Source organism: Manis javanica, chromosome 1 (assembly GCF_040802235.1).
Source record: "Manis javanica isolate MJ-LG chromosome 1, MJ_LKY, whole genome shotgun sequence".
Lineage (NCBI taxonomy): Eukaryota > Metazoa > Chordata > Mammalia > Pholidota > Manidae > Manis > Manis javanica.
In genome coordinates this window covers 1,615,643-1,640,683 of record NC_133156.1, presented here as the reverse complement: position 1 = coordinate 1,640,683, position 25,041 = coordinate 1,615,643, and the positions used below count along the sequence as shown (strand labels likewise).

The window sequence follows — 25,041 nt, the reverse complement described above, 5'->3', positions numbered from 1 at the left end:
CAAGGCCAGGAAAGTGCTGGAATGGGAAGGTAAAGAACATGGTTCCCCATGCCTTTGGCAATGGTTCTGAGTGCACGAGGTGAAGGACATGAACCCAGAGAGGGGCCAGCCCCTAAGGGGCTCTGGGTACACACTTTGGAGATTGGCCTTGATGCTGGAGATAGAAATATGTTTATGTATATACATGTATTATATATGTCTACTGTGAATATAGACATAGTTATGTAGGTGCATATATGTTTTTATATACACATTAGTAATTACATATGATTACATACATAATGTATATATGTATTAAATACTGCATTGACAATATCTTACATACTTTATAATACCAGTTTATAATTACCACTTATTATAGACTTATTCACAAGTATATCATGTATAAATTTAGAAATGAAGAAGATTAGAAACAGACAGAACTGGAAGTCCTAATATTCTCTCCCTGATGCCTTACACATGTCCCATGTGGCCGTCACTGCTGTACACAGTGGGCAGCCCCCCAAGTCGTGTGCTTATTTTCTTTCAATCAGGAGGAGAAGCACAGGATAAGAAATATATGTGAAAATGATCCCTCCACCAGAATTGTAGAGAATGGGTTAGGATGGTGGTTTTCTCCCTGGGACAATTTTGCCCCTAGAGAACATCTATTTATCGGTAAATAGAAGTCTGCAACCTCAAGGTTTTAATCTAATAACCACTATTTTCAATGCCAATATATGTTAAAGTAAACATTTTGAACTTATCTTTAGGAAGCTGAGCTACCTAGCATAAACCTATAAACAACATTGACTATTTCCCAAAACTTTGTATGCTAAAATGCATCTTTTGAATTGAGCAGGCATTCAAAATAAGTGTGTTGAATTTACTAAAATTCAGTGAAGTTAATTTTTAAAATAAAGTTTAAAAGTGATCTAGAAGAAGCAGAGCAACTTGAGAGAACTTATAATCAGATTTCAACAAATTTAAAAAGTTAAAATTTGAAAATAATTCTCATTTTTCTTAGTGCCATCAAAACAAATACCCATAGAATCAGAGACAAAATCAAATGCTCCATTAGTATAGCCTGGTCATTCTCTCTGCCGAACACACACACATACACACAAACACAAACACATCCACACCAAGTGACTGTCCCATGGAGTGACTTGGCCTGGTTTCTCCACAGATTCTTCACACCTTTATATGCCATTATTTCCATAATTATGTAAGTTTCTTCAGAGTAAATTCTGAAACCTTCTTCTTTCTTCTGAATGCTTCATATAGCTGGATCTAAGTTTTTCTCAACTTTACAGCTTCTCTACAACTTGTATGACCTACTTTAACTTCCTAGCCAGGAAAAACAAGAACCAAAATGACAGGGTATCTGACTTTTTATTTTAATAAGGCGCAATGGTGTCTATTGTAAAAACCTGCAACTTCACACAGCTCTAAGAGGTTTGAAAATGGGAAAAGAACTGAACTGAATTTAAATTAACAGTATTTATTGAGCAAGTTCTTTGTGCCATTCAATTAAATCAAATTGCCTCAATTATACCCATTCAAGTTTAAAGATTATACCATAGAGATACACGCAATTATAGTAACATTTTTCATTGAGGAAAACTTAATCTTACTTTACTAGATACTTTTCTGATATTTAAATTTTTCTGTGGCTTCTTTCTAATCACTTATTATATGCCTATGAAATAACCCCTGGAAGCTAGAACGGAGATGAACACCACATCAGTCTATATTTGACTAGGAAAGGATTCTGACTTGTTTTTATCATAGGGCTGAGTTAGTCCTTTTAACAAGACATAAATGTCATATACATTCAATGCAAAGAGAACAACATCAGTTCTTAGAGACAAAGTCATAATTAAAGCAAAGTATTTTTGCCCTAGTGAAATCTCACTCTTTTTGCCCCTAGTTCTAGACCAGTTTCCACAGCGCTGTGACTGCAAAGAAACTGAGCTGGAATGCATGGATGCTGGCTTAAAGTTCGTGCCCCTGACTTCCAGCAATGCCACATTACTGTGAGTAGATGTCAAATCCTCATGCTATTTGCCCCTAAAGTCATATGAAAGCCATGTAACCTGATCCAGTGTGTCTTTGTTCTGTTTTATGCTACTTGTATATTGGCAAAATAACAGCACCTGCTTTTAAGACCACCAGCCATCAGAGAATTCCAGTCCTTCTCCAGGGAAAAAAACGTATTCAACACTCTATGTTGAATTAGCCAGGTTATGCTTTAGTTCACAGATGTCCGGAGTTCTTATTTTTAATTGCTTTCTGATGTATGTATTATTAGGAAAATGCTGGATCTGTACAACTAAAAAGAAAACTCAAAAAGGAAGAATACTCACATAGTTGATCTCATTTTTAATGGTGGCCAAGACTGCAGAGATATAAGAGCTATGAAACTAGCTATGTCATCATCCTGTGAGTTTTTCTGTGCTGTGAAAAAAACCTTTTGAGAGCCTCAGGAATTTCAGACATGTCATAATTTGGGCATGCGTGAGTTGGTTAGGATTTGTGGACTTTTTGGTTTTGTTAAGTAGAGTAAAAAAGTTAAATCACTGTAGACATTCCAGACTATTATCTAGCTGACTAGACTTGTCAAATGTTTGCAAACTGCTTTAATTGTGCTTCCTAAGCTTTTTCTTCTGCCATGATAAAGTTTTAAGTTACTTTGTTTTTTTCAAGTGTGTGTTAAGTAGCTTGGAACATCACCAGATATTTTCTTCTCAAGCACAGTTTCTAAGGAAGAGTTTGGTTGGTCATAACAACCATAATGAAGTCTGCTTTACATGTTATTTTAGGTCTCTTAAGAAAAAAAATTCAGTCTTCCAGATAAAGTTTAATCAAATACACAGAACTTAAAAAGATGTAAGTAGCTATTAATAGTGTTTTTTAGGGGGAAATCCTTGTGATGTTTTGTTTAAGATGTTTTTGATCCTAAAGTAAAATGAAATACAATGTTGATTACCTTTATCATTAAATAAATTTTTCTAAATATAGTGAAGATTAGAAAAGAAAGCATTGAAAAGTAGTACCTTTACATTTCATAATATAGCTGAGCTAATTTTGATTTAAACTACTTTTATAGAGTTAAGAGTTGAGAACAGGCATTTTAATAAGAAAACACATAGTTAAATGCATTTCTCCAAGATATTTGGAAAATGACATTGCAGATTCAGAGACATTAGATGCACTTTTTAACTTCAACGAAAAATGTTAGCATAGGCAAGAATGATCAGATCATTTAAAACACATGACAGGCTACAGGCTGTCTCCCAATAGGAGCAAAAACACAATCTGAGTGAAATCAGGGATAAGAGTATATCGGAGGAAATAAAATGTTAATAAATTGGTTCCAGTCAGCAGTGAAAAAATGGTAATCAGTAATGAACAAAGTGTCAAAATGTTGCCAATATCATCCTGGAAAGCAAGCCAGGGTCAGAGGTATATGACCTAGAGACAGCCTCTATGGGGGGACAGGGATGGACTGTAATTGTCACAATTTACATAACTGTGTCTTGATAGAGAGTCGTTGCTTTGATTGCCAGCTCACCAAACAACTTTATGATAACTACATTAACTTTCCAAATTACTCATACTAACATATTTGGGAAACATTCTTATTTGTGGAATAAGATAGTTCCCATTTGAGTAAAGAAAATGAGATTATTCAAACTATTATGAGTTTGACTACTGTGTATCAGTCCCTCTATGCCCAGTCACTCTGGGTTAATGGAGAGATCAAGTTTCTATACTTGCCAAGATGGTCATTAGAGTAGACTTAAAAATTAGCCAAGTTATGCTGTAAGGCCCCTTGGCAGGGCCATCAGCTTATTTTATCCATCAACTTTTGACACAGAGGAAGAGTTTTTAGAAATGTGGAATATGTCAAAACCAGGAATGAAAAAAGTCTGATCCTTTGCTGATACTGGAAAAACATGTTTGGCTTCAGATCCCACCGACAGCTGCGTGCTCTTCATGAATCCAGGTCCAGAATCCCCAATACAAGAAAGGGAGTCATTGACGTAGGTCCATTAGTGAGGTAGAATTTTATGTGAACATAGATAACCATGCCTGGGTTTGACTATAGCCTGTGTGAATTTCATCTGCAGTCAGGACCTTCTTCTCCATCCTGGAAATGTGGTCACACTGTCATTGTCACACAGGAGTAGCTGTGCATTAGCTCTGGGTTTCCAGATTCCTCTAGAGAACGCACTGCTTTTAATCTTACTGGGAATTCTTAGGATCACCACATACTCATTCTGTGAATCAATATTGTCCTTGCACTGCCTCACTTACGCTCAAGGGAGGACAAAAAAAGAGCACTAGCAGAAAAAAGGGACAAGATTCACAGTTTAGAGCACCTGTTGAAATTCTATTACCTGGAGTCATAGAAGTTTTATGAATCTCTAATTAAATCTTTTCATTATTCATGAGGTAATTAAAGTCTGCAATGGTTAAATGAGTTACCTAAGATCCAGAACTAGTTAGTGGAAAAGCTAGAATTAGAGCCTGTCTTCGGATGCCTAATGCAGCATTTATTTCACAATAACCAGAAACATAGAGATGGAAAGAAATTGTTGTAGCATCTAATTGAATCTTCTACCAACACATACTGCTCTTCAACACACAGACCACCCCACCCCTTGTATACATGTTTTTCCTTCTAATTTGGGGAAAACCATCTTTTGGGGGGCAGAAGGATCAATTGAGGATCAAGCAAAGGAGCATTAAAATTAGACTTCTCAGGCCAAGTGCTTTCCCAGACCTCTGACCCAAAGCCTTGTGCTACGTCTATATTTATCTCTCATAGTATCTGCTATTCCACTCAATGGAAGAATATGGAATCACTAATTTTGCTAATTTAGGTCCCAGTTTTTCCTAGTTAAAAAGAGTAGGGATTAACCTTAACTGCCTGAATCAGCTGGAAACTTCTCCATACAAATATTTAATTCTGCTTTGAGAGAACTTAGGTACCACATCATAACCGGAGTATCATCCAGCAAGGGTTCTCCTGATGCAAGGTGCTATTGGACGCTTTCTAGGCTATTTGATTCTCCTAGAGACTCAGAGAAAGAGACTAGGAGACTGTCATCAATGAATATTCACTAAGTGTCTATGCCATGCAAGGTGCAATGCCTTATATTCATATGTCACTTTTTAACGTTTACAAAGGGTTCCAAGATTTGGAATTCTTATCTGATCCTCAAAATCCGCAAGGTGAGGCAGAAATCATGAAGGTCCCTTTCAGGATGAGGAAACATACTCGGGAAAGAGAGGTTGTTTGCCCGGAGTCAGCCAGCTGATGAATAGCAGAGCTTGGCCTCAAAGCCAGACCTCCGATCATGATCCTTTGGAAGCTTATCCACACGGTCCAGTCTCAGAATATTGTTAACCATCAAGGAAAATGTCCAGGAACCAAACTCTGCTTTGAGAATGACTCAAGTTCTTCACAAGTGTTACTAGAAGCTCGTAGAGCCGCTCATAAGCCTGGCAACCCTTCCTTTCGGCCGCTCCCCTCACGCCTCCCAGCAGCTCCTGCCACTCTTCTCCAACCCCTGGGCTCAGCCCAGCCCTGGTATCTCCTGTCCTTAAACACTACCTTTTCTTCCAAATTCTGCATTACAACAGCTCAAGTAACCAAGGTAGCAAAACTCCCCCTACTCACTATGCTCCCAGCACTCTGTCATCTGAAAATAAGATGACCCATCTTTACCCAAGATCTGGTGTAAAATACCAGAGAGGATGTGGCCAAGTCACCTTTCCAGGGCCTGTTATCATCATCCTTCAGACAATAAGTATTGTCTTCTGTTTCATCCATAAACACATCATGAAAAGACATGATCTGTGTCTGGTTGACATTATACCGAGCATTTCTGTTGATCAGTCTTTCAGAGAAGAAGGTCAGGAGGATCTGACATGCCCTGTTCTCTCCCTCTTTGAGGCGCTCACAGAGCGGTGTCCTATGAGCCTGCTCTATGATCTCTCCTTAAACAAATGTCAAGCTCATCCAGCCGTAGCTTGTGAAATCTACTTTTTCCATTTTTGAAAAATGAAAACTATGCTTTCCATCTTTAATTTTCCAGCTGATCTTCTCCTTTCTAGATTCCTCAGTAATTGGTCATGATTCAGTGTTTTCATTTTTGGTGTTTCTCAATTTCTAGGAGAAATTGCTCAAGCCAGAGGGCTTTAACTCATTTTGATGAATGTACTCTACCATCTGGGCTTGAACTGCCCCGACCCTGTATTCTCTCTATTCATTGCCATCCTGAGATTATCTCTTGGACTGAGATGACAGGAATAATGTAGGAGTTGAGCATTTATATTTATATATTATTTCATCATATTATAAAACAGTTTCCATACACTAGGCTTGGTCATTTCCTTAACATTTTCTTATTTATAAAGTATAACTAGAAATATATTTCCATTTCCCACAGTATTCTTTACTCTCTTGATTTTGAACATGACTTAGATCATTATTTGGACTACGATTCCATTTTTATGAACCCTTCCCATTAAACCTTGAATTTTGAAGAATCACCCCCACTGACCACCTCCTTCTGAGTTGGATGGTCCTAGTTTTCTCCCAGTACCATGTACCACCACCCCTCAATGTTGCATATGTCAAACACACATGAGGATCAATGATTATTTGTTGAAGGAATGATGTGTACAACTAACCCACAGGACTAAAGCAAAGGTGGGGAGCATCTTCAGCGGGGAGAATGAAAAACATAATCAGAAACCCTCAAAGGATATTGTGACAAGAGAGAAAAGGACAGTTTATAAGAGAAAAGGGTTCCCATAGGAAACAATGAAACATATGCTGGAGAAATCATTGAATCATAATTGTAGGACCTTTAAATTCCTGGCTAAAGAATTTCAGTTTTATTCTGTTTGACCAAGGAAAAGGCCTACCCAAAGGTGTGTTTTAGATTGTATTGAACCAATAAACTTAATATTCATTTTTAAGTTGTATTGGGATAGATCCTAGGAGATCACCAAATTTAATATTTAATGCTAAGTGACTCTCTGGTCTGGAATGCTGTAAATATTCACAGTGGAATAGAGGCCATTTAGGCAGCCAGAAAAACAAATTCCTAAATCAAAATGAAATTCTAGTTGCCAGATGGGTAACTCTTGCTCAACTTATCTGAATGCTTTTACTACTGATCAGTTTATTCATTTTAATAATCTTTTACTATATCCAGCCTTTCTAACATTGCATGGAGGGGAGCAATTTCAGATGACCTTTCAGAGAAATAAAATATAATTCAGGAGATTGACTATAATAGTTTATCACTGCTACCATGGAAACCAACAGCAATTTTCCTCCTCATTGTAATATAAACCTTACATAAACTAGGAATTCCTTCTTAAACTGGGTTCTTATTCAATGCAGTTATTGGCAGCAAAATGTAATTCAAGTCTGCCTGAATCATGAATGCAAAATGAGGATTAAAAAATAGCCTATAAACACACATGTCATTACAGCATTTATTTGCTCTAGTTTCAGGTACATAAATTCCTGGCATTTCTGCTTGAAAATCCCTGACAGCTGAAACAGAAGGAATTCATGAACTAGTAAGTTATTGTTAGAAAAGCCATTTCATGTGAAGTATATTAAATGGGCTCCTATCTCAGCTCTGTATAAAAAGAGGACACCATTGCAAATTGTCATGTTTCCGAATTTCCCCTTATATTCACCTAGCTACTATTCCACAAAGAAGAAAGCAGGTGCCAGGGGATCAAGTGAAAATGCAGCAGCCTAAGTCTGAGACAAGATATCTGGGACTCCAGTTCTCAACAGGGTGCCAGCAAGCTGACTAAATAGAAGACTGGAGGCTTTATTATTGTAGGCATTGGAATCTTAACTCACGGTCAGGAGGGCAGTTAGGCTGTACATGTCAGATCAGTCATGCAGATCAAATGCACAAGGTCAAATTCAGAACTCACGATTACATGCATCCCTTCAGTACTGACAACATGTGGGTAAAATGTGCCTGGTGCTTTTGAATTACTTACCCTGAATAAAATGTAAACAGCACTAGATAGGTAGTACATTTTATATTTAGGAGGAACTTCAATATACCTTTCTTATAATATATGCTTTTCCCTTTTTCACATGCTGTTGCAACATAATTTATCATATTAACTTTCATCACATCACTGCAAGGGCTTTGAAAATGCTGAAATGGATACTGATCTATATGGGTTTATTTTATTCATAGTAGAAGTTTAAACCAAAGGCAGAATTTATGTTGCAATGGGAAGCGTCTTCTCAGACACCGTCCAGAGACTGTGGGTTTGGAATGAATGGCACAAGGTCTTCTGGGATTCCGGTCTACTTTGTAGGAGAGAAATTGATGCTTTCTGAACTGCTATGGATGTATTGCAGGTGCTCTGTAGTACCGATCTTTCCACGTGGCAGTACACAGATAAAATGACAATATTTGTTCAACATTTAGGGTAAAAAAAATGGGTTTGCTGGTAACTGGAGCCTCGTCTCCTCTTTACCTAGCTGTCTATGGGGCTGAGGGCTTCAATATCCTGGCATACCTGGTACAACATTCATGACTCAAAGGCTGGGAAGTTTTGCTAGGAAATAATTGTGGCATAACAAAATTCACAGGTGGCTGAATGAGCATATGTTTCAGCATAGATTTGCAGTGAAGTAACGTAACAAGTAAATGTTACATATTATATATAGCAAGAGCCAAACCAAATAAAAAAAGAGAAAGGAAAGTCATTCAAAGGACTATGTGCCATTAGTTACTATTATTAGTGATATTATTTCCTGTCCTGAAAGGTCTTTAGAAAATATGAATTCAGGGCTAACCTCCCATTGTATAATGAGCACAGGAAATGGAAATTATTTACATAGATTGCTTCCAACAGTGCTATTATGGAATCAAGACTATATTGCTAAATTGCTTCAGAGGTTAAACAAGGCATGACCCTGTGTATACTAGCCCCAGTTCAACTACTGATGCTACTTGGGACCTCGCCAGCTGGCTTTGTGCTTCTCACTCTGTATCTCAAAATAGAAATGATTAAGACTTGCCCTCTCTGTTTTGGGGAGTTAATGAGGAGTTCAGGGTGGAACTCTGAGCAGAGAGAGCAAGACAGCTCAGCAGTGAGAGGCTGGCCAGTCTCACGTGGTGTGAGACTCCAGCAAGTCAGAACAAGAAGGCCCCCAGACTTCCGGTTTGTGGCAACAGGACTAGTTCCCTCCACCAACACATCGCACTGGAGTTCCATGGTTCAAATCATGCACGCATGAGTCTCACCAGAGGGGTGCTAGGGGGACAGGATGCGTTGGCTGGGTTCAACATGAGAATAGGGTTTGGGAGTTTATAAACCAGTTTCACAAATTGTCTTTAGGTAAAGAAAGTGGAGAGCCCATCCAACAGCCTACTAAGTACAAAAACCGTATTCACATGGCATTGGTCTTATTCCTACCAGATTCCTGCAGCATAACTGTATTAGACATGTATCCAGGAAAGCATATTTTGGATTACATAATCTGCAAATATTGTGAATAACTTCTTTATAATTATATTATGAGTACAATTTTCAGTATAGATTAAAGGGTAGAATGGTATATTTAAAAGGGATGATTTGACTATAAAGAAACAGGAGGAACAGGTTATCACAAAGTACTTAGATTAGTTATTACCCTGAAGGAATTATTAAAAGATTCCTAGTTTTACCATAAGGTGGATGCAAAGGTTCTCCTTAACCTTATCTTCTCAAGTGAGGCTTATTTCCACAATTTTTGAGCATTTTATTTTTTCTAACCCTTGCTAACTTACCTATGTACTTTCCTAAAATGCTAGACTTTTAAGGATATGACCCAAAAGGACAAAAGCAAAAATCGCCCCACATATTTATTACAGTCATACTCTAACATACTGTAATATTCCACACACTATTCTGAGGCACTTTCCAGGACTGGCCCCGGGATTGCAAACACTAGGCTTGGGGATATCTGTATTTCTTGATTGTGTTTTGATTTTTCCTCTTCCGCTCAGCTGGCAGAGTGCTTTCAGAAACAGATGTCCATACTTCATAATCATCATGAGAAGCTCATATTCTAATTATATGTGAATGACAGACAGTATAGAGTTTGCCTAATTAACTCACCCATGCTGTTTGTAGGTATCTCAGCCACAACTGCATTACAGCTCTCAGACCTGGAGTATTCAAAGACTTGCATCAGCTCACTTGGCTGTAAGTATTTCATTTGTGTATCTTGTTTTCCTTATTGTCATACAATCTGGAGCACTTTACCCAAGCAATTCAGATAATGGCATGCCGAATGGAAGTTGTGTGTGAGGAAACTGGCACCATGCTTTTCCAGGGGGCCTTCTGAGCCCAGCAGTAGGCTTGCTTGGCCCATCCATCCGGTGTTTACCCACAGCAGGTTTTCTCAATCTCAACTCTATTGGTATTTGGGGCCAGATAATTCTTTGACTGGAGTGTGGGGAAAATATGTCCTGTGTATTTTAGGGTGGTCAGCAGCATCTGTGGTCTCTCTACCCCACCAGATGCTAGCAGCTCTCGCTTCCAGAGTTGTGACAACCCACAGTATCTCCAGACATTTCCAATGCCCCTGGGGGAATGCCATCTGTTGAGAACCACTCACCAGGAAAGTAAGCCAGTTCAGGACTTTTGTGATTTCCAGAGCATTCATAGAAAAGTCTGAAAATATGATAGTTCCTGGTGTTTCACCACTTTCCAGCTTGAGCCTGCAGCTCCAGCCCAGATACCTGTGTTTGTTTCCATCAGTTCCAGGGCTCTCTGTATTTGCCCAGTTTCCATAGGTTGGCCTGGTCTAGGGGGCAAAGCCAGGACGTCAGCTTCATGCAGACCCTTGGATATGCCGTGGCCCCGTGCTTAATGTTCCAGGCAATGCTCTTAGTCTTCTTAGACCTCTTTTTTTCTCATCTGTAAACTGTAGTCCTAATTCCTTTTGAAGAGTCCTGTTGTGAGGATTAAATCACAATGCACATATGAAGTGCCACATGCAGAGCCCCTGGCATATAGTAGATGCTCATGTTAACTCCCTCTCTGAATCCTACATCAGGAATTCTGAGAGGAAGATGAAATGGTACCTAGCTTCAAAGGGAAAGGGAAGGAAGGCAAATTTACCCTTCATCTAATATTTTCTCGTAAAACACCATATATAGTTAAAAACCAGAGATTTGAATATTTAAATATTTTCAGTCTTTCATCTTCAAAGCCCTTCATGAGTTTGTACAGACCTTATAATCACATGAACGTCATGAGACCGCTGAACCATTCGTGATTTCCTGAGCCTTTGTCCATTCATTCTTCATTTGGTCAGTCAGTAGGTCTAAGCATTTATGGAGCCCGTACTCAGTCAGTAAATCAGTGCAGCTTGTGCCAGACCCAAGTATCCAGAGGTGAAGGGTATGACCTGGGTCTTTAAGTCCAGTGGGAGGTGGAAGCAGGAAGAGGAAGCAAGCAGCATAGACCTGACAAGTGCTGGCATGGGGCTTGTAGGGATTTGGAGCAAAGGACAGCTCCAACCATGGGGAGCCGGAAACGCTCTTGAGGGAGAGAAGGGTGCCGAGTGTGGAAGGGCAGCAAGATCAAGGGCAGGTGTTGGGGGAAGCAGGATCATCATAGGCCTTTTATGTTTTTCTGCTTTCATTCCACAAATGTCTCTGATGCTGGACGTGTTTGTGATGTGTTTTCTCAGAATTCTAGACGACAATCCAATTGCCAGAATTTCACAGCGGTTGTTTACAGGATTGAAGTCCTTATTTTTCCTGTAAGTATTCCTCTACATTTCGATACATCTGTCTATAAATTGCAAGGACACCAAACACTAGCTTACGCACAGGGCTTTAAAAAAAATCAAGTTAAAATTTGTATTACTCAAAACCTTTCCTGTCTTTCAAGCCACAATATTACTGTTGCTACTTCCTGGCCGTATCTCCAGGTATATTTTGAGTCTACCAGTTGATTTCTTTTTTAATTTCCTTTAGTCCTCAGGCATGTTTTTATCTGCAGTTTTTGACCAAAGATACTATTCATGTTTATCTCCTGACTACATATAAGTCTGTTAGAATCTCCCAGGGGGTCAGCTCCAACTACATTTTTAACAGAGTAAAATGTGCCTGTGCCCAGCAAGAGTCACTGAAAATCCTAAAATCTTCATCCTACAGAGCTTTTCTCATAATTACATTTTCCATGCTTATTAATACACTGGAATGATTTATCAGCAGGGTTTTATTATGTTCCTTTACAGTTGATCATATAGCTCATTATTTTTCCATTTGTCAAAAGGAGCCACAATATCATAAATTAATCATGCCGCTTAACATGCTGATGAGCTGTTTTCTCTCCCCAAATGCCTCCTATTCTCACTTCTTAGATTTAATGCAGTTTCCAATGCAGCACTTTAATATTAGAAATGATTAGTGTTTCCCTTAAAAAGAAACTTTGCATGTACGATGCTGGAAATGATTGTAAATTTGAAATTCACAAGGAAAATTACCATGGACTTCAAAGTTATTACCCAATATATACTTTTGATTCATTTCATAAAATTAAAGTGCATATTTATTCCTAGGTTGTAGATTGTACTTTTCCATTTGTGGTTTCTGTGACGTCTGCTCCTTTACCAACACCATATCCATGTCTAGAGGCCATTCTGAAGAGGCAGTTACATTTAAGTTCTTCATCCTACTTTATCGATTTTAGCATGCACATTTTCAATTTGTGGAAACAGTAAAAATGCTGTTTGCAAAGTGGCAGGTCACTGTGCTTCTAATGTCTTATTTGTGTTCAGGTCTATGGTTAATAACCACTTGGAAGCCCTTCCCAAGGAGATGTGCACCCAAATGCCTCACCTCAACTGGATGTGAGTATGCATTTAGGGGTTAATTTGCTATTTGACTGGATTAAGGAAAGTATTCCTGAAGTTAATTCATGATTACCGAAAAAGCCCATCCATGATCTTCTTTCCAAACCCCAAATCCCATTGTTACTTCCTGGTTTAAATCTTTGGAGAATTCCCACGGCTGTCAGGGTAAAGTTCAAACTTCCCCCCGAAGCACTCAGAACCTCTCATTTTCTATCCCTCCCCCAATCTAGTCTCTTTCCCTGCCCCCATCATGTGCCACCAATCCACAGATCCCCTGATCAATTTCCTGAGCCCATACTGTTCCTTCACTTTGAACAGTCTTGCTCAGTTATTCCTTTGATTAACTCCAACATTTCCTTCAAAAGTCCACTTAAGCATCACTCCAGGAAGCCACCCCGGACATACCAACCAATTTCTGTGGCTGCCTCCATGTTCCCGTTACACCATGAACAGACTTCCAGCAAGCCACCCATTGTCTACACCACACCCCTATCTCACAGTACTGTCAGCATAGAATCATTCATTTACTTGTTTGCCCTGTACGGTTCTGTAAATTCTGAGGGCAGAAACCTATTTAGTGATTTTATATCCTGATATTGACACCATGATCAACACATAATAAGTGCTCAACAAATCCTTATTAAATGAATGTGCTAAACCATTTCTATTTCTTGTTAGCTTTTAACCAATACGTCATTAATGCATTTATGTAAGTCTCGCTTATGTAAAGTTTCCCCACCACTACCTGCCGTTCCCTGTCATGTTCACCTTCTCAGTCTCCTGAGACAGGCACTACTGTCACAGCCAGTGACTCCCTGCCCTGTGACATGTGACTGTACTGTCCCCTCCGCTCATTGCCAAATCAGGGTACCTATAAGATGATACCTTGTATTTATTTACTCATTATATTTTGTATTTATTTATACACCTGCCACCAAAAGGCTTTTAAGTCAATAGAGGTCTCCTGTGAGTGTGCCACTCTCTTAACACTTGTGGGACATAAAAACATTTTTCCCATTTAACAAGATTCAGACTTTTAAGAGGCTACAGTGCTTATTATTTTAATCCATATTTTGACAGTGAAAAAAATATTGAGCTCCTACAAGACCTCCTAAATGGCTTTAAAATAGGATTTTAAGGGAAATGACAAATGGATTGGTGGTTTCAGTATGAACTTGAGTAAGGTTCAAAGGCAGCAAAATAGCTACTATCATATGTAGGGAAGACTGTCCAAGAATAACTATAAATACAAGTTGGCAGAAAAGTCAACGCTCTCGTTCTGAGGCCCTGCAGGAAGCGGCAATGCAGCAGTGTAGCTGAGGGTATTCCCGGGGTACGTGTGCCGCCCCTGTTTTAAGGAGCCATCGGCACAGTGTCATCTCTCCACCAGGGCTTCTCCAGCGTCAGCGTGCATCGCAAACAAGGCGAGCACTTGTTAGCATAGACGGTTGGACCTCAGTCCTATGGTTTAAGATCCAGGGTCTGCGGTGGAGCCCAGAATCTTCATTTCTAATAAGTTTCTGGGGGACGGAGGCCCCCCACAGCCACCCTGGGAGCAGCACTGCGCTCAGCAACAGCATCCCTGGCCCCCCACAGAGAGAGCCCTGGCTTTCCACCTCGCAGGATGGGACACGCATCCTGTCTCTGCAATTCAGTATTTGGAAGGCACCTTTGGCCTGAATTTCCCCTTCAGCAAAATAGAGACAAAAATATCCTCCTGATGTTGGGGGGAAATGAGGGAGGTAACAGTCTATGATGCCATGGTCAGTGTTGACATTCAGACAGACCTGGATAAGGAGGTCAGTCCCACCGCTTATCAGCTATGTGACAGGAAGGAAAGTGCACTTCCAAGCCTCAAATTCCTCTTATGTTAAAAGGGGGGTAATGATACCAGCTTAGGGGGAGTGCTGTGTTAGGCCCTCAGAACAGCACCTGGTACCATCAAAGCCCAATACATTATAGTTACTGCTATTATTGTGGCGATATTATAGTAATTAATAGCATGGTATTCAGCACAGAGAAACACTCAGTAAAATGATGGGCTGTTGTTTCCCTCAATTTTATTAAGTTCTAATATTAATTGGAAGGGAAAAGGAGGCATAATGTCCATTATACCAGCCCCACAATGATTAGGAAGAAGACATAAAACTTGGAATGAAGTAAAAATAAAGCTCAGAGCTGTTATATCAACAAAGGTGCCTCTAGATATATGATTTGTGCAAAAACATTCGAAATGTTTTTCCTCCACACTTTCTAGGGATTTGGAAGGCAATGGAATAAAATACCTTATGAATTCCACCTTTCTGTCATGCAGTTCACTCACTGTGCTGTAAGTATACAATGGAATTCAGCAAATGAGGGGAAGACCAAAGGATTTGGAAATCACATGAAAATATTGACAAGGAATTTTAAAGTTGTGTTCTGTGTACAGCCTTGGTCTGACACTGCAGTATTAGAAAATGAATACATGGGTTTTGATCCTGATGGTGGGGCTGAGCCTTATGCTCATCCGCCCACCATTTAAGTCTCCAGCGGCTCTCCTTTTATCTGAGGGCAATCATCATTTCTGTGCATCCTCTCCGATGAACTGGTACCCAGCCCATCATCACCAAGGAAATGGGATAATGTGTGTGAAAGTGGTTAGCTAATCGGCAATTAGTTGTCACTGCCAATCACACCAATCACTTGATGTCTCTCTCTCTCTCTTTCTAAAGAAGAAAGCCATAATTTTATTCTAAAAGGAAGACTGTCTAATGTATTCTGATTGGCCAAAGGTTCTGATTGGTGATTCTGATTACTGATTATGTTTCTATGGAGTCAGGAAGGCGGAAAGATCAGTTAACGGGCAAATTTTGCACTGGTAAGCTTAGAAAGTGAAGAATTTTGCCTTTGTTTTAGCCTTAGTTGTCCACATGTAGTAAGCACTTGGTAGTTTGTTGGCTGGGTGGATGGTTGGAAAAGAAAAATAAGAGTATATCCATTCCTAGTGGTTTAACCCCTCTTCTCCAACAAAGGAAGAGATAAGGCTACTTCCAGGGTGTGTATTTATTAATGAGATTTCAGATTAGCATATTTAATGAGGAAAGAAGCTATCCCACTTAGGAGATGCAGAATTTATTTTTTTTTCTCATGGATAACGAGAAAGAACACTGAAACCAAACAAATTACATTGACAGCTTCTATTTTTTTTGATAGCTCCATGTAGCTTTTGCATCACTTTCATACTCATCATCTTATGTGTTAACACCTCTGTAAGGCAGTTAGCTGCTGACCCTGTCCTTTTGCTGTTATGCTTGGAGGAGTACATTTCTAGACAAAGGAAATGTAAAAACACCATCCCCCCACCACATTTAAAATTTGTCTGTGGCCCCAGAAACTGCTATGAGGTTGGTTCGAGCATTGCTTTTTCTGATCTTCTCCGAAGGAACATTCCTTATGCAAGTTTTCACAGCCTCTCTGAAAACTATTAACAATGTCCAGACTTGACATTACACCTGGGAATATTAGGAAAGAAACACTTTCTAAGGTAATGAGAATCCAAACAAGGTGCCACTTTATAGACCACACCTAGCACCCCCAATTAGTTATGGCAGCAGTTCCTGGACATCCGGGTATCCTCTGTGAGAAACTCCTGCCTGCGATCGACCACAGAACATGCCTCACTTCAGGACTTCAAAGGAGGCTCATTAAGTTACACCCAGATCAATGGCAGCTCCCAGTGAGAGCGGGCGGTTACGCCAGACACAAATACCTGGGCTGACTCTCACCGTGTCTTGCAGGTTTCTGCCTAGAAATCAAATTGATTTTGTTCCAGAGATGACATTTGCCTCATTAAAAAATTTAGGAGAACTGTAAGTAGCACTGTCTACCAGGAGAATCTGATTGCTTCTTCTTAGATTATAAACTTAAATGACTAAGTGAGACTGCCTTTCCACTAGCAGCAATCAAAATCCTGCAGAATACCGGATATTCAAAATCAATTAAGAAAACCAACATTATCCTAACACCAAAAGCAAATGGAAATTGGACAGTGGGCTTAATATGGATTTAACCTACTCAAATTTCCCTATTTTCTTTGGGTTATTTCATATGTGTGTGTGTGTGTGTGTGTGTGTGTGTGTGTGTGTGTGTGTGTGTGTGTGTTTGGGATAAATGAGTTTTCCATAGCTCCTTAAACTCAGGGATCATCATGTCTAATGGCTGGAATATAGTTAATTCTCAATAAATGTTTGCTGAATGAATAAGTGACTGACTGACATAATATGAATTATAATGGAACAAAGGAATGAAGACACTTATTGCCTCTAGGGTACATGAAAAAAATACAAATATCCAGCATGAAGAGTAGTAGTAGGTTCACTGAAAAATATTCAGAGAGCTTGTGTAATTTTTTCTGTCCAAATATATGTTTGTAGATCTGAGCCTTGTAAAAAGCATCTGGCTTGCTATTAATTCATTGCTACTAATGCAATTATGTATCACTGGAAGTTAAAATTAAGTCTGTTACATTACAAATCATAGCAATTAAGGTAGAGAAATCATTCTCTTGATCTAAATCCTAAAAATGGAAAACAATTTCTAAATTAATCTCTCTCCCATTCTGTATGCCTTGTACTGACATCCAGAAAGGGCTAGGTGAAAAAAATAACTTGGTAAGAGAATTTGAAAACTAATTCCCAAATAATTAAGATAACTCAATCTAATAAGTAAGTATCATAAGTCAAACCCACAAATATTTAGGAGTACCTACTTTGTGCAAGACGGTGTATTAGAACTGAAAATGCTATCATGCGATGGCAAAAAATTACAGACAGCTCCCTCAGAAGAGCTCACTCATTCCTCATAGGGACACTTGAATTCGGGTTACACGGGTGGAGGGATTTCAAGACACCCCTCCCAGAGAGCAATAAGCACACTTAGGTGAGGCCACTAAAGTCTGTTCCCCACAAAAGACTGTCCTTGATTTTCAACTTGACTTTTCAATAGACACTTCAACGTGTTCTAGGTACACAAGATCACCATCCTCTTGCTCCGCTGGCACGCTCTCTCCACCTGCATACCTGTGGCTTTCCTTCTGCACACGACCCAGGTGTGCTCCTCATATCTGGAGCATCAGATCAGAATTCCCAGGATGTCTCCACTGGGATGTCAAAGCAGCACCTCAGAAGTAATTTGTACATGACCCTTACCCCACTGCCAGCTTCTTCCCCCGGACTTGCTGTCCTAGTGCTATCAGCATCCTTCCTAGCAGCCGGCTGGAAGGTGACTCCGTCTCCCTCTGCCTGTCTCTACTCCTCATACCCTAGCTGGCCGCAAGCCCTGCCTGTGCCCCATTGAAGGCCCAGCAGGTCCCCCCTGGGCCAGGGCCAGAGACTCCGGCCTGGTCTCTCTCCTTTATCTCTATGACTTTTCAGGCTTCTGAAAGAATCATCATCCCACAGTCAGAACATGGGACATATGCCACCGTGCTGTTTAATGTCATCGCTCCTTGGTGCCTGCTGTTGAGCAAAGTCTTTGACGCAGTTCTTGAATGTTAATGTTCAGAAGAACCACACGGGATATGGGCTTTACATTGCAGATTATCAGGCTCCCTTCCAGAGATTCTCGCCTCATGCTTCTGGATTGGGCACCGTGAATATGCTCTTTGCCAGCTCCCTCCCTGATCCTGATGCCTGGACATACTATGGGGAACCCTGCTTCAGAATGTACCCTTGGCCTTCCCAGTTTGTCTCCATATCTTCCCATACATTTCCCCCTCGACCCACGTTGGACCATTTGCTGACTCCTGCAGATGTCCTGAATAACCAATGTCTGTTTCTCTGACCCTGCTTAACCCTCACCTGAACGATCCTCTTCTTTTATTCCACCCATAAAAATCACCAAGCTTTGACCAAACACTTCTTAATTTCCCAGGCCCACTTTGACGACTTCTTCCTTGGTGTTTATCTGTACTTCTGTAATAGCACTTGGTTCCATCCTAGCTTTATAATCTAGTTGCTTACCCTAGTTCTAAGCTCCCTCTGTGAAAGACCTAAGTCCTAGTTATTTGTAACTCCCACATATCAGCAGCTCCAAAAAACAGGATCTTTTTTTGACTCTTAGGCAACATCACATCTGTTTCACTCTTAACATCTTCTCTGACTCAGAGGGATATTTTGGACCCCTAAAGATCCCTGATTCCTTCTGGGTCTTAAGACATCTCTTTTCCACATTCTGTAGAAATACTTCCCTATGATTCTTTCCAGATTGGACAGTCCTATTATATTCAGTTCTAAATTCTCAGTTTCCTGTGAAAAATAGTACCATATTAAAATAAGTTAAAAATGTGTGAATTTATTCATTCAAGGTTATCTGGGCAGATACTGTGTGGCCAATACTATCTTAGTTGGAATGAGAAATAAGTTGAAGATGAAGGTCTTAATTTCAGAAAGCTTATAGTATAGTTGGATAAACAAGATATCATCATACATGAACCAAGTAGAAATCACAGAAACAATGGAGAAATCAAAGTGTACATAGGGTATATAAAACGGAGGAAATAAATCAAAGTAAATGTTGAAGCCAGTTTTAGAATGTGCTGGAGAGGGGCTGAGGGTAAATTCCAGGCAGGAACTGGATGAGCAAAGTGTCACATCTGAGAATGATGGAGAACCACACCCATTTGGCTAGTTGGGTAACCAGTTATCAGGTTGGTTAAAGTGGAGCATATTTTCTGTTATGTCAAATGGGATGATGATAATTATGAAGAGTAATAAGTATGTCATTTATTTCCAATGTAATTGCCTCTTTCACTGTCACCCACAGGGACCTGTCTAGCAATATGATAATGGAGCTACCACCCCACATTTTTGAAAACCTGATGCTTCTACAAAAATTGTAAGTTTTTCCTACTCTCATCAGATTGAAATGGCAACATCTTGATCTTTGAAATAATAATGTTCTCATGCTTCTTTCTTCCTCCTTCTAATTCCTAAAGGAATCTGTCATCCAATCCTCTTTTATATCTCCATAAGAACCAGTTTGAAAACCTTGAAGAACTCCAGTCTCTGTAAGTGAAATTTGATAGGATGTTGATTATCATTTGAGTGGATGTACTTAGACCCAAATTTATGTTTAAGTGGGTATATTTAATATACATGAAGGATTCTGACTTGATCCTGCATCCTCAGGCAGTTGCAAATACTGTTGTTACCATAAAACATGTATTCAAAGATGTTACCATGGAGTATGTACTGAATCTTTTTTTTTAACCATTCAAATTATGTGAAGACCCTTTCTGCTTTTGAAGCTAGATATAATTCCTTCCTGAAAACTGGTTCATATGCAAGAGTATCATCTTAAAGTTTCCCAAAGAATTGAATTTTCAATAGTGTTGCTACCAAACAGTTGGAAAAGAACAAATTAAGATTCACCTGTGTTTTCCTTTTCCCTTTTGCTAAAACCGTCCACTTGATATTGATCTACAGAGCATGCTTTTTACTCTTCTATCAGTAGAGAAAAAAACTATCCCACAAATAGGAACAGACAATTCACGTTGTGTAGTGTTTTAGAATTTCAAACATGTTTGGCTTCAGTGCCAAGAATTCTGCCAGTCATCATCCGAGCTTCATGATTCCTTTCCCACGAACAGCCCTTGTTAGCTGAAGCTTACTTGTTTGTTTCTGCACAGAAACATGTTGTTTCTACTACATGACCCGATCTCAGCCTAATGTCTGACTTCATTTCATCCCAAAGACCCATCTTTAATACCATACTTTTTTATTCTTGATAAATCATTTTCTATTGGAAAATACTGCAAGATTTAGGTTCTCTCTCAAAGATATTAGGGAGCATCTGCTGATGGAAAAGACTGGGTTCCTGCTCTCAAGAAGTTAGAATACAAAAGCAAAAAATATAAATGACACATTGTTTTTAAATATGAAAACACACCCCAGGACGCAGGCTGAGTGACCCTTCCCTGCACTCAGCACACACTGAATTCTGAGGCCAAGACACCATGTTACCACATCAGGCCATTCTACAAGTCGGAGTAGCGATGACCTACTCCGCACTTAAACAATGTTTCTCCTTTCTTTATTGTCTCATTCCTTTTTTCCTAAAGACTCACACGTTGACTTCGCAGACATTTATTGGCCACCCGCTTATTCATAGCACTCCTTGGCAGCCAGGAGACAGTGGTCTCTGCAGTTTTGGAAATTATGAGCTTGTAATCACATAATCTCACCATCCATTGTAAAGCTAACAGTGGTGACAAGTCTATGAGAAAGCTGGGGAACAGAAGAGAGAAGGGGGGGATCCTTTCAAATGGACTGACCCTCTGATGATTCAGTGGTATAATTTCTCCCCTAAATTTCATCCCTGACTGCCAAAGAACAGGGCAGTTCCTCTCTGAAGTACACAGTGGGCAAAGGAAAACTCAGAGCCATGCCAAGAAATCCTTATTTGGATTAGCCAAAAAGAAAGTAATTGAGAATCAAACATCTTTCCAAATAAACCCTAAAGGGATAAGGCTCTGCCTTTTTAGATTTTTCTCTCTCCACCTGTGTTTGCTGAGAACATGGCAGGCTCCCTTAATTCATGCCGTCCTAGGGTCTTCAAAGCATCCATATTGGAAGAAGCTTCTGGATAAGTGAGGAGCATAGGGGTTCTCCTTACAGCCCTCTGAGAGCCACTGATGGGGCCTGCAGGAGTGAAAGGAATTACCCTTCCCACTGTTGTCTTAAGAACAATTATCCTGAATTGAAGCTGCTCATACTGCTTCCCTGGTGTTCCGTCTAAAGACACATAGGCCTGTCATGAAATTATAATGTGATTAAATCCACATTCTCACAAAACTTGCTTCAGTGATATTCTTTGGTTGGAAATATCAGCTCCTGTCTGAGACCCTAAATGCACATGGTTTATAAAATGAAACCACAAGGCCAATTTCATAATCACACAAATCACATCTGCCATGTTTAAATTAAAGGAACAAGTGCAATCTATTACAATGTCATTCTGCACAGTAAGGGACACATCAGCTTGGAACTCAGGGGGCATAAAGAGAAATGGCAATTTTCTAAGAGACTACCTGTAAAATTTTCAAATCCTGATATAAATTGGTAACATGAGATTTTTAAACATGGCATTTCTGATATGAGACAGAATGTAATGGCTAAAAAGTTCAGCCCTAAAAACATGCAACCTATTGTGCATATTTTCCAGAGACCTGGAAGGGATAGAGATTCCAAATATAAATACCCAAATGTTTCAGCCCATGAAGAATCTTTCTCACATGTATGTATGCATGAAAAAATGGAGAAGAAAGTATGATGCAATGTTACCTAGGTTTTAGTGTAAACTGTCTAATGTATCACTGCAATGTGTTTTTATGCAAGAAAAGTCTTTTTATTGAGAACTTTTTAATTTTGTCACCTTTGGTCCCTGTTCAAATAGAGTTCAATATTGTGATGTGCTGACACGAATGACAGTTCTCTCTGGAAACACGCTGTTTATCCAATTGAGGCCCACTAAGAGATCAGGGTACCAGAGTACCACATATTACATGAGATGAAGTCGCTGGCTAAATGGTATTCAGGAGGCCTGGAATCATTAATTCACCTCACATGAATGAGCAGTCGGCTGCTCTATGGTTTGAGTCCCTAGGAAGAAAGGTGCTATAATAAATTTCAGGTGTTACTGTTACTAAGTGCACTGTAAAATTGAGGTAATTAATCTTTATCATAGTTTTTGATAAGTCACTTTACTAGATTTGGCTAAAGTGCACTATGGAAGTTGTGTTAATATATGTGCTTATGACATGATCATTTCTTTATCAACTGCATAATCTCTGTGTTCATAATCTCAAAAGTTCACCCTTGTTATCCACAACAATAGGGAGGATTCTGATCTAAGATTACAAATTGGGTGCAGCCAGTGGATGAAATGGTTGGTGCCAAGGTGCTCTTTTGGGAGAACATTTTGTTTATATCTGTGCAGCAGGTGGATTGCTACAAGAAAAGCATTTGATGTACACTACGTGGTTTTCACCATACCTCTTTCTGTGGCACCAGAAGATAAATAGTTAAGGTAGGTGTCATGTCCTTGTTGCACTCAGAATATGAGGTCGTTTTAAAATAGAGAAATGCAACCTCTTCAGAATTTGATGGAGAAGCTACTGCTTTAACATGTAAACTTGAGGATGAGGTCAAGAAGGACCAATGATTGGCAGAAAATGTGTCAGTTGGTTACACCTTCCAACCAGCGCCATAGCCACAGTGGGAGGAGAGGTTGTGTCTCTGAGAGATGCTGGCTGGCTCTCTCTGAACATAGTGGACACAGTGGAACCCTGAAGGAACCAGGAGGCTCCAGGGAAGAGGAAAGCAAAAGAATTATATGTCAAATGCATTTAACTGCACAAATGATATCAGGACTCTATAAAGGAAGTTACTTAAGGTCAGGGATTGTCTCCTGGTTCTCTACCTGACATGCCCAGAACCAGATTACCCATCATTCCTTTGTTCACCTAAGTATTTGCTGAGTACTAAGGACTTCCCAGGGGTCAGGCTCTGTGCTGGATCTGAGAACACGGGGCTGAACAGGAGACACGAGTGGCTGCCCCATGGAGTGGCCATTCAGAGTAAAGAAGTCAATGCTCAAAAAGTTCATAAATTCGGTGAGGAAAAGTAAAGCAAGATGAAGGGGTATCAGAGAGACGTGACATTTGAGCTGACCTGGAGGGAGGGAGAAGGCAGCCCTGCCCATATCTGGGGGAAGAACCTTCCAGGCAGAAGGAGCAGCCCAAGAGCTGCCCTGGGCAGGGGATGAAACTGGCCTGCTTGAGAATTAGACGGTCAGCATGTCTGGGTGGAGAGAGTGAGGAAGGGAGGCAGTGAGGCCTCAGGGGCCAGTCCCGCCAGGGCCAGATAAAGCTTTGTCTAACTTTCTGGTCCAGAAACTGAATGGGGAGATGACAGAAAAAAAGATGGAGAGAAATGAACTTGAAAACATGGTGAAAAAAAATTCATAGAATGAGTTTTATGGGAGAAAATCCTAAACACAGATATTTGGGGACTATCAATAAACCAAATGACCTCCCAGTTCAAACACCTCGAGACTGCGCACACCTACGTCATAAATACAGTGATCACACGTAAACCTACCTTTCCCTCTAGACATTATTTTAAGTCCTTCCAGGCCCTGATCAGAAATCTGTGTTTAAGGTCGCTGCTTCTCCTCCCAGCTCCAGTGAGACTGAATTTTCCTAGTGGCAGAGACCCTCCCTTCCTGCCCATGTCAGGGAAAAGGAGGCCCGGCTTAAGTGAGTCTATTTAAAACTAAGTGCAATGTAGGAATGCTCCTAATGAGTTACTCTGGGTCCCTTACACCCCGAACACAAAAGCCTGACTGTTGGTAAAGATGAATTTAGCAGTAGCAATCTCCTTTTTATAAAACCCTAGAGAAGAGTCCAATATGATGCGGGGGAAAATACAGGGTCCCAGACACTTCCAATCTCATGTCCTCCCCTGACTCGCCTGACAAGACACCGAATTCATTTGTCTTTTTGGTTCTTCATTTTTACAATGAGAACATTACCCAGGGTAGAGTAGTATTAAATAAAGAGCTCTATAGTTACATTATCACTACTAAACAAACACAAACAGACCTAGTTGAGTCACACACCTAACGGAGCTCATGGGATTGCAGCTGCTCATTGTGTCATTGCATGTAAAGTGACTATTTTTTTTCCTTTTCACTTTAGTTATTTTAAAAACTTTCGATACTGCTCCTATGCTCCCCATGTCCGAATATGTATGCCCTTGACTGACAGCATTTCTTCATTTGAGGACCTCTTGGCTAACAATATCCTCAGAATATTTGTCTGGGTTATAGCTTTCATAACCTGCCTTGGAAATCTTTTTATCTTTGGCATGAGATCTATCATTAAAGCTGAAAATACGACTCACGCTATGTCAATCAAAAAACTTTGTTGTAAGTATGTTTTCTATTTTCTGTGAGCTGTGACTAGACATATATTGGCCTTCAGCAATGGCATTTAATGTGAATTATATATGCTGGGCAATTCATTTTTCTAAGTATGAAGGCACTGTTCCCTTGGGCCACTCTGTTCTATATTGCATAGGTTTGCAGTGATCGAG

General features: G+C 39.9%; 1 protein-coding gene across 1 annotated transcript in view; it reads left to right on the top strand.

Annotated features, from left to right (window-relative positions):
- LOC140847691 (relaxin receptor 2-like) overlaps nt 1–25,041 on the top strand; it is a 43,394-nt gene that overhangs the window by 10,063 nt on the left and 8,290 nt on the right. Inside the window, 13 exon segments of the mRNA XM_073228789.1 lie at nt 1,913–2,022; nt 2,805–2,841; nt 2,844–2,871; nt 9,472–9,543; nt 10,168–10,239; nt 11,735–11,806; nt 12,830–12,901; nt 15,162–15,233; nt 16,684–16,755; nt 19,709–19,780; nt 19,881–19,952; nt 22,109–22,180; nt 24,645–24,874. Coding sequence (XP_073084890.1) covers nt 1,913–2,022; nt 2,805–2,841; nt 2,844–2,871; nt 9,472–9,543; nt 10,168–10,239; nt 11,735–11,806; nt 12,830–12,901; nt 15,162–15,233; nt 16,684–16,755; nt 19,709–19,780; nt 19,881–19,952; nt 22,109–22,180; nt 24,645–24,874 — 1,053 coding nt within the window.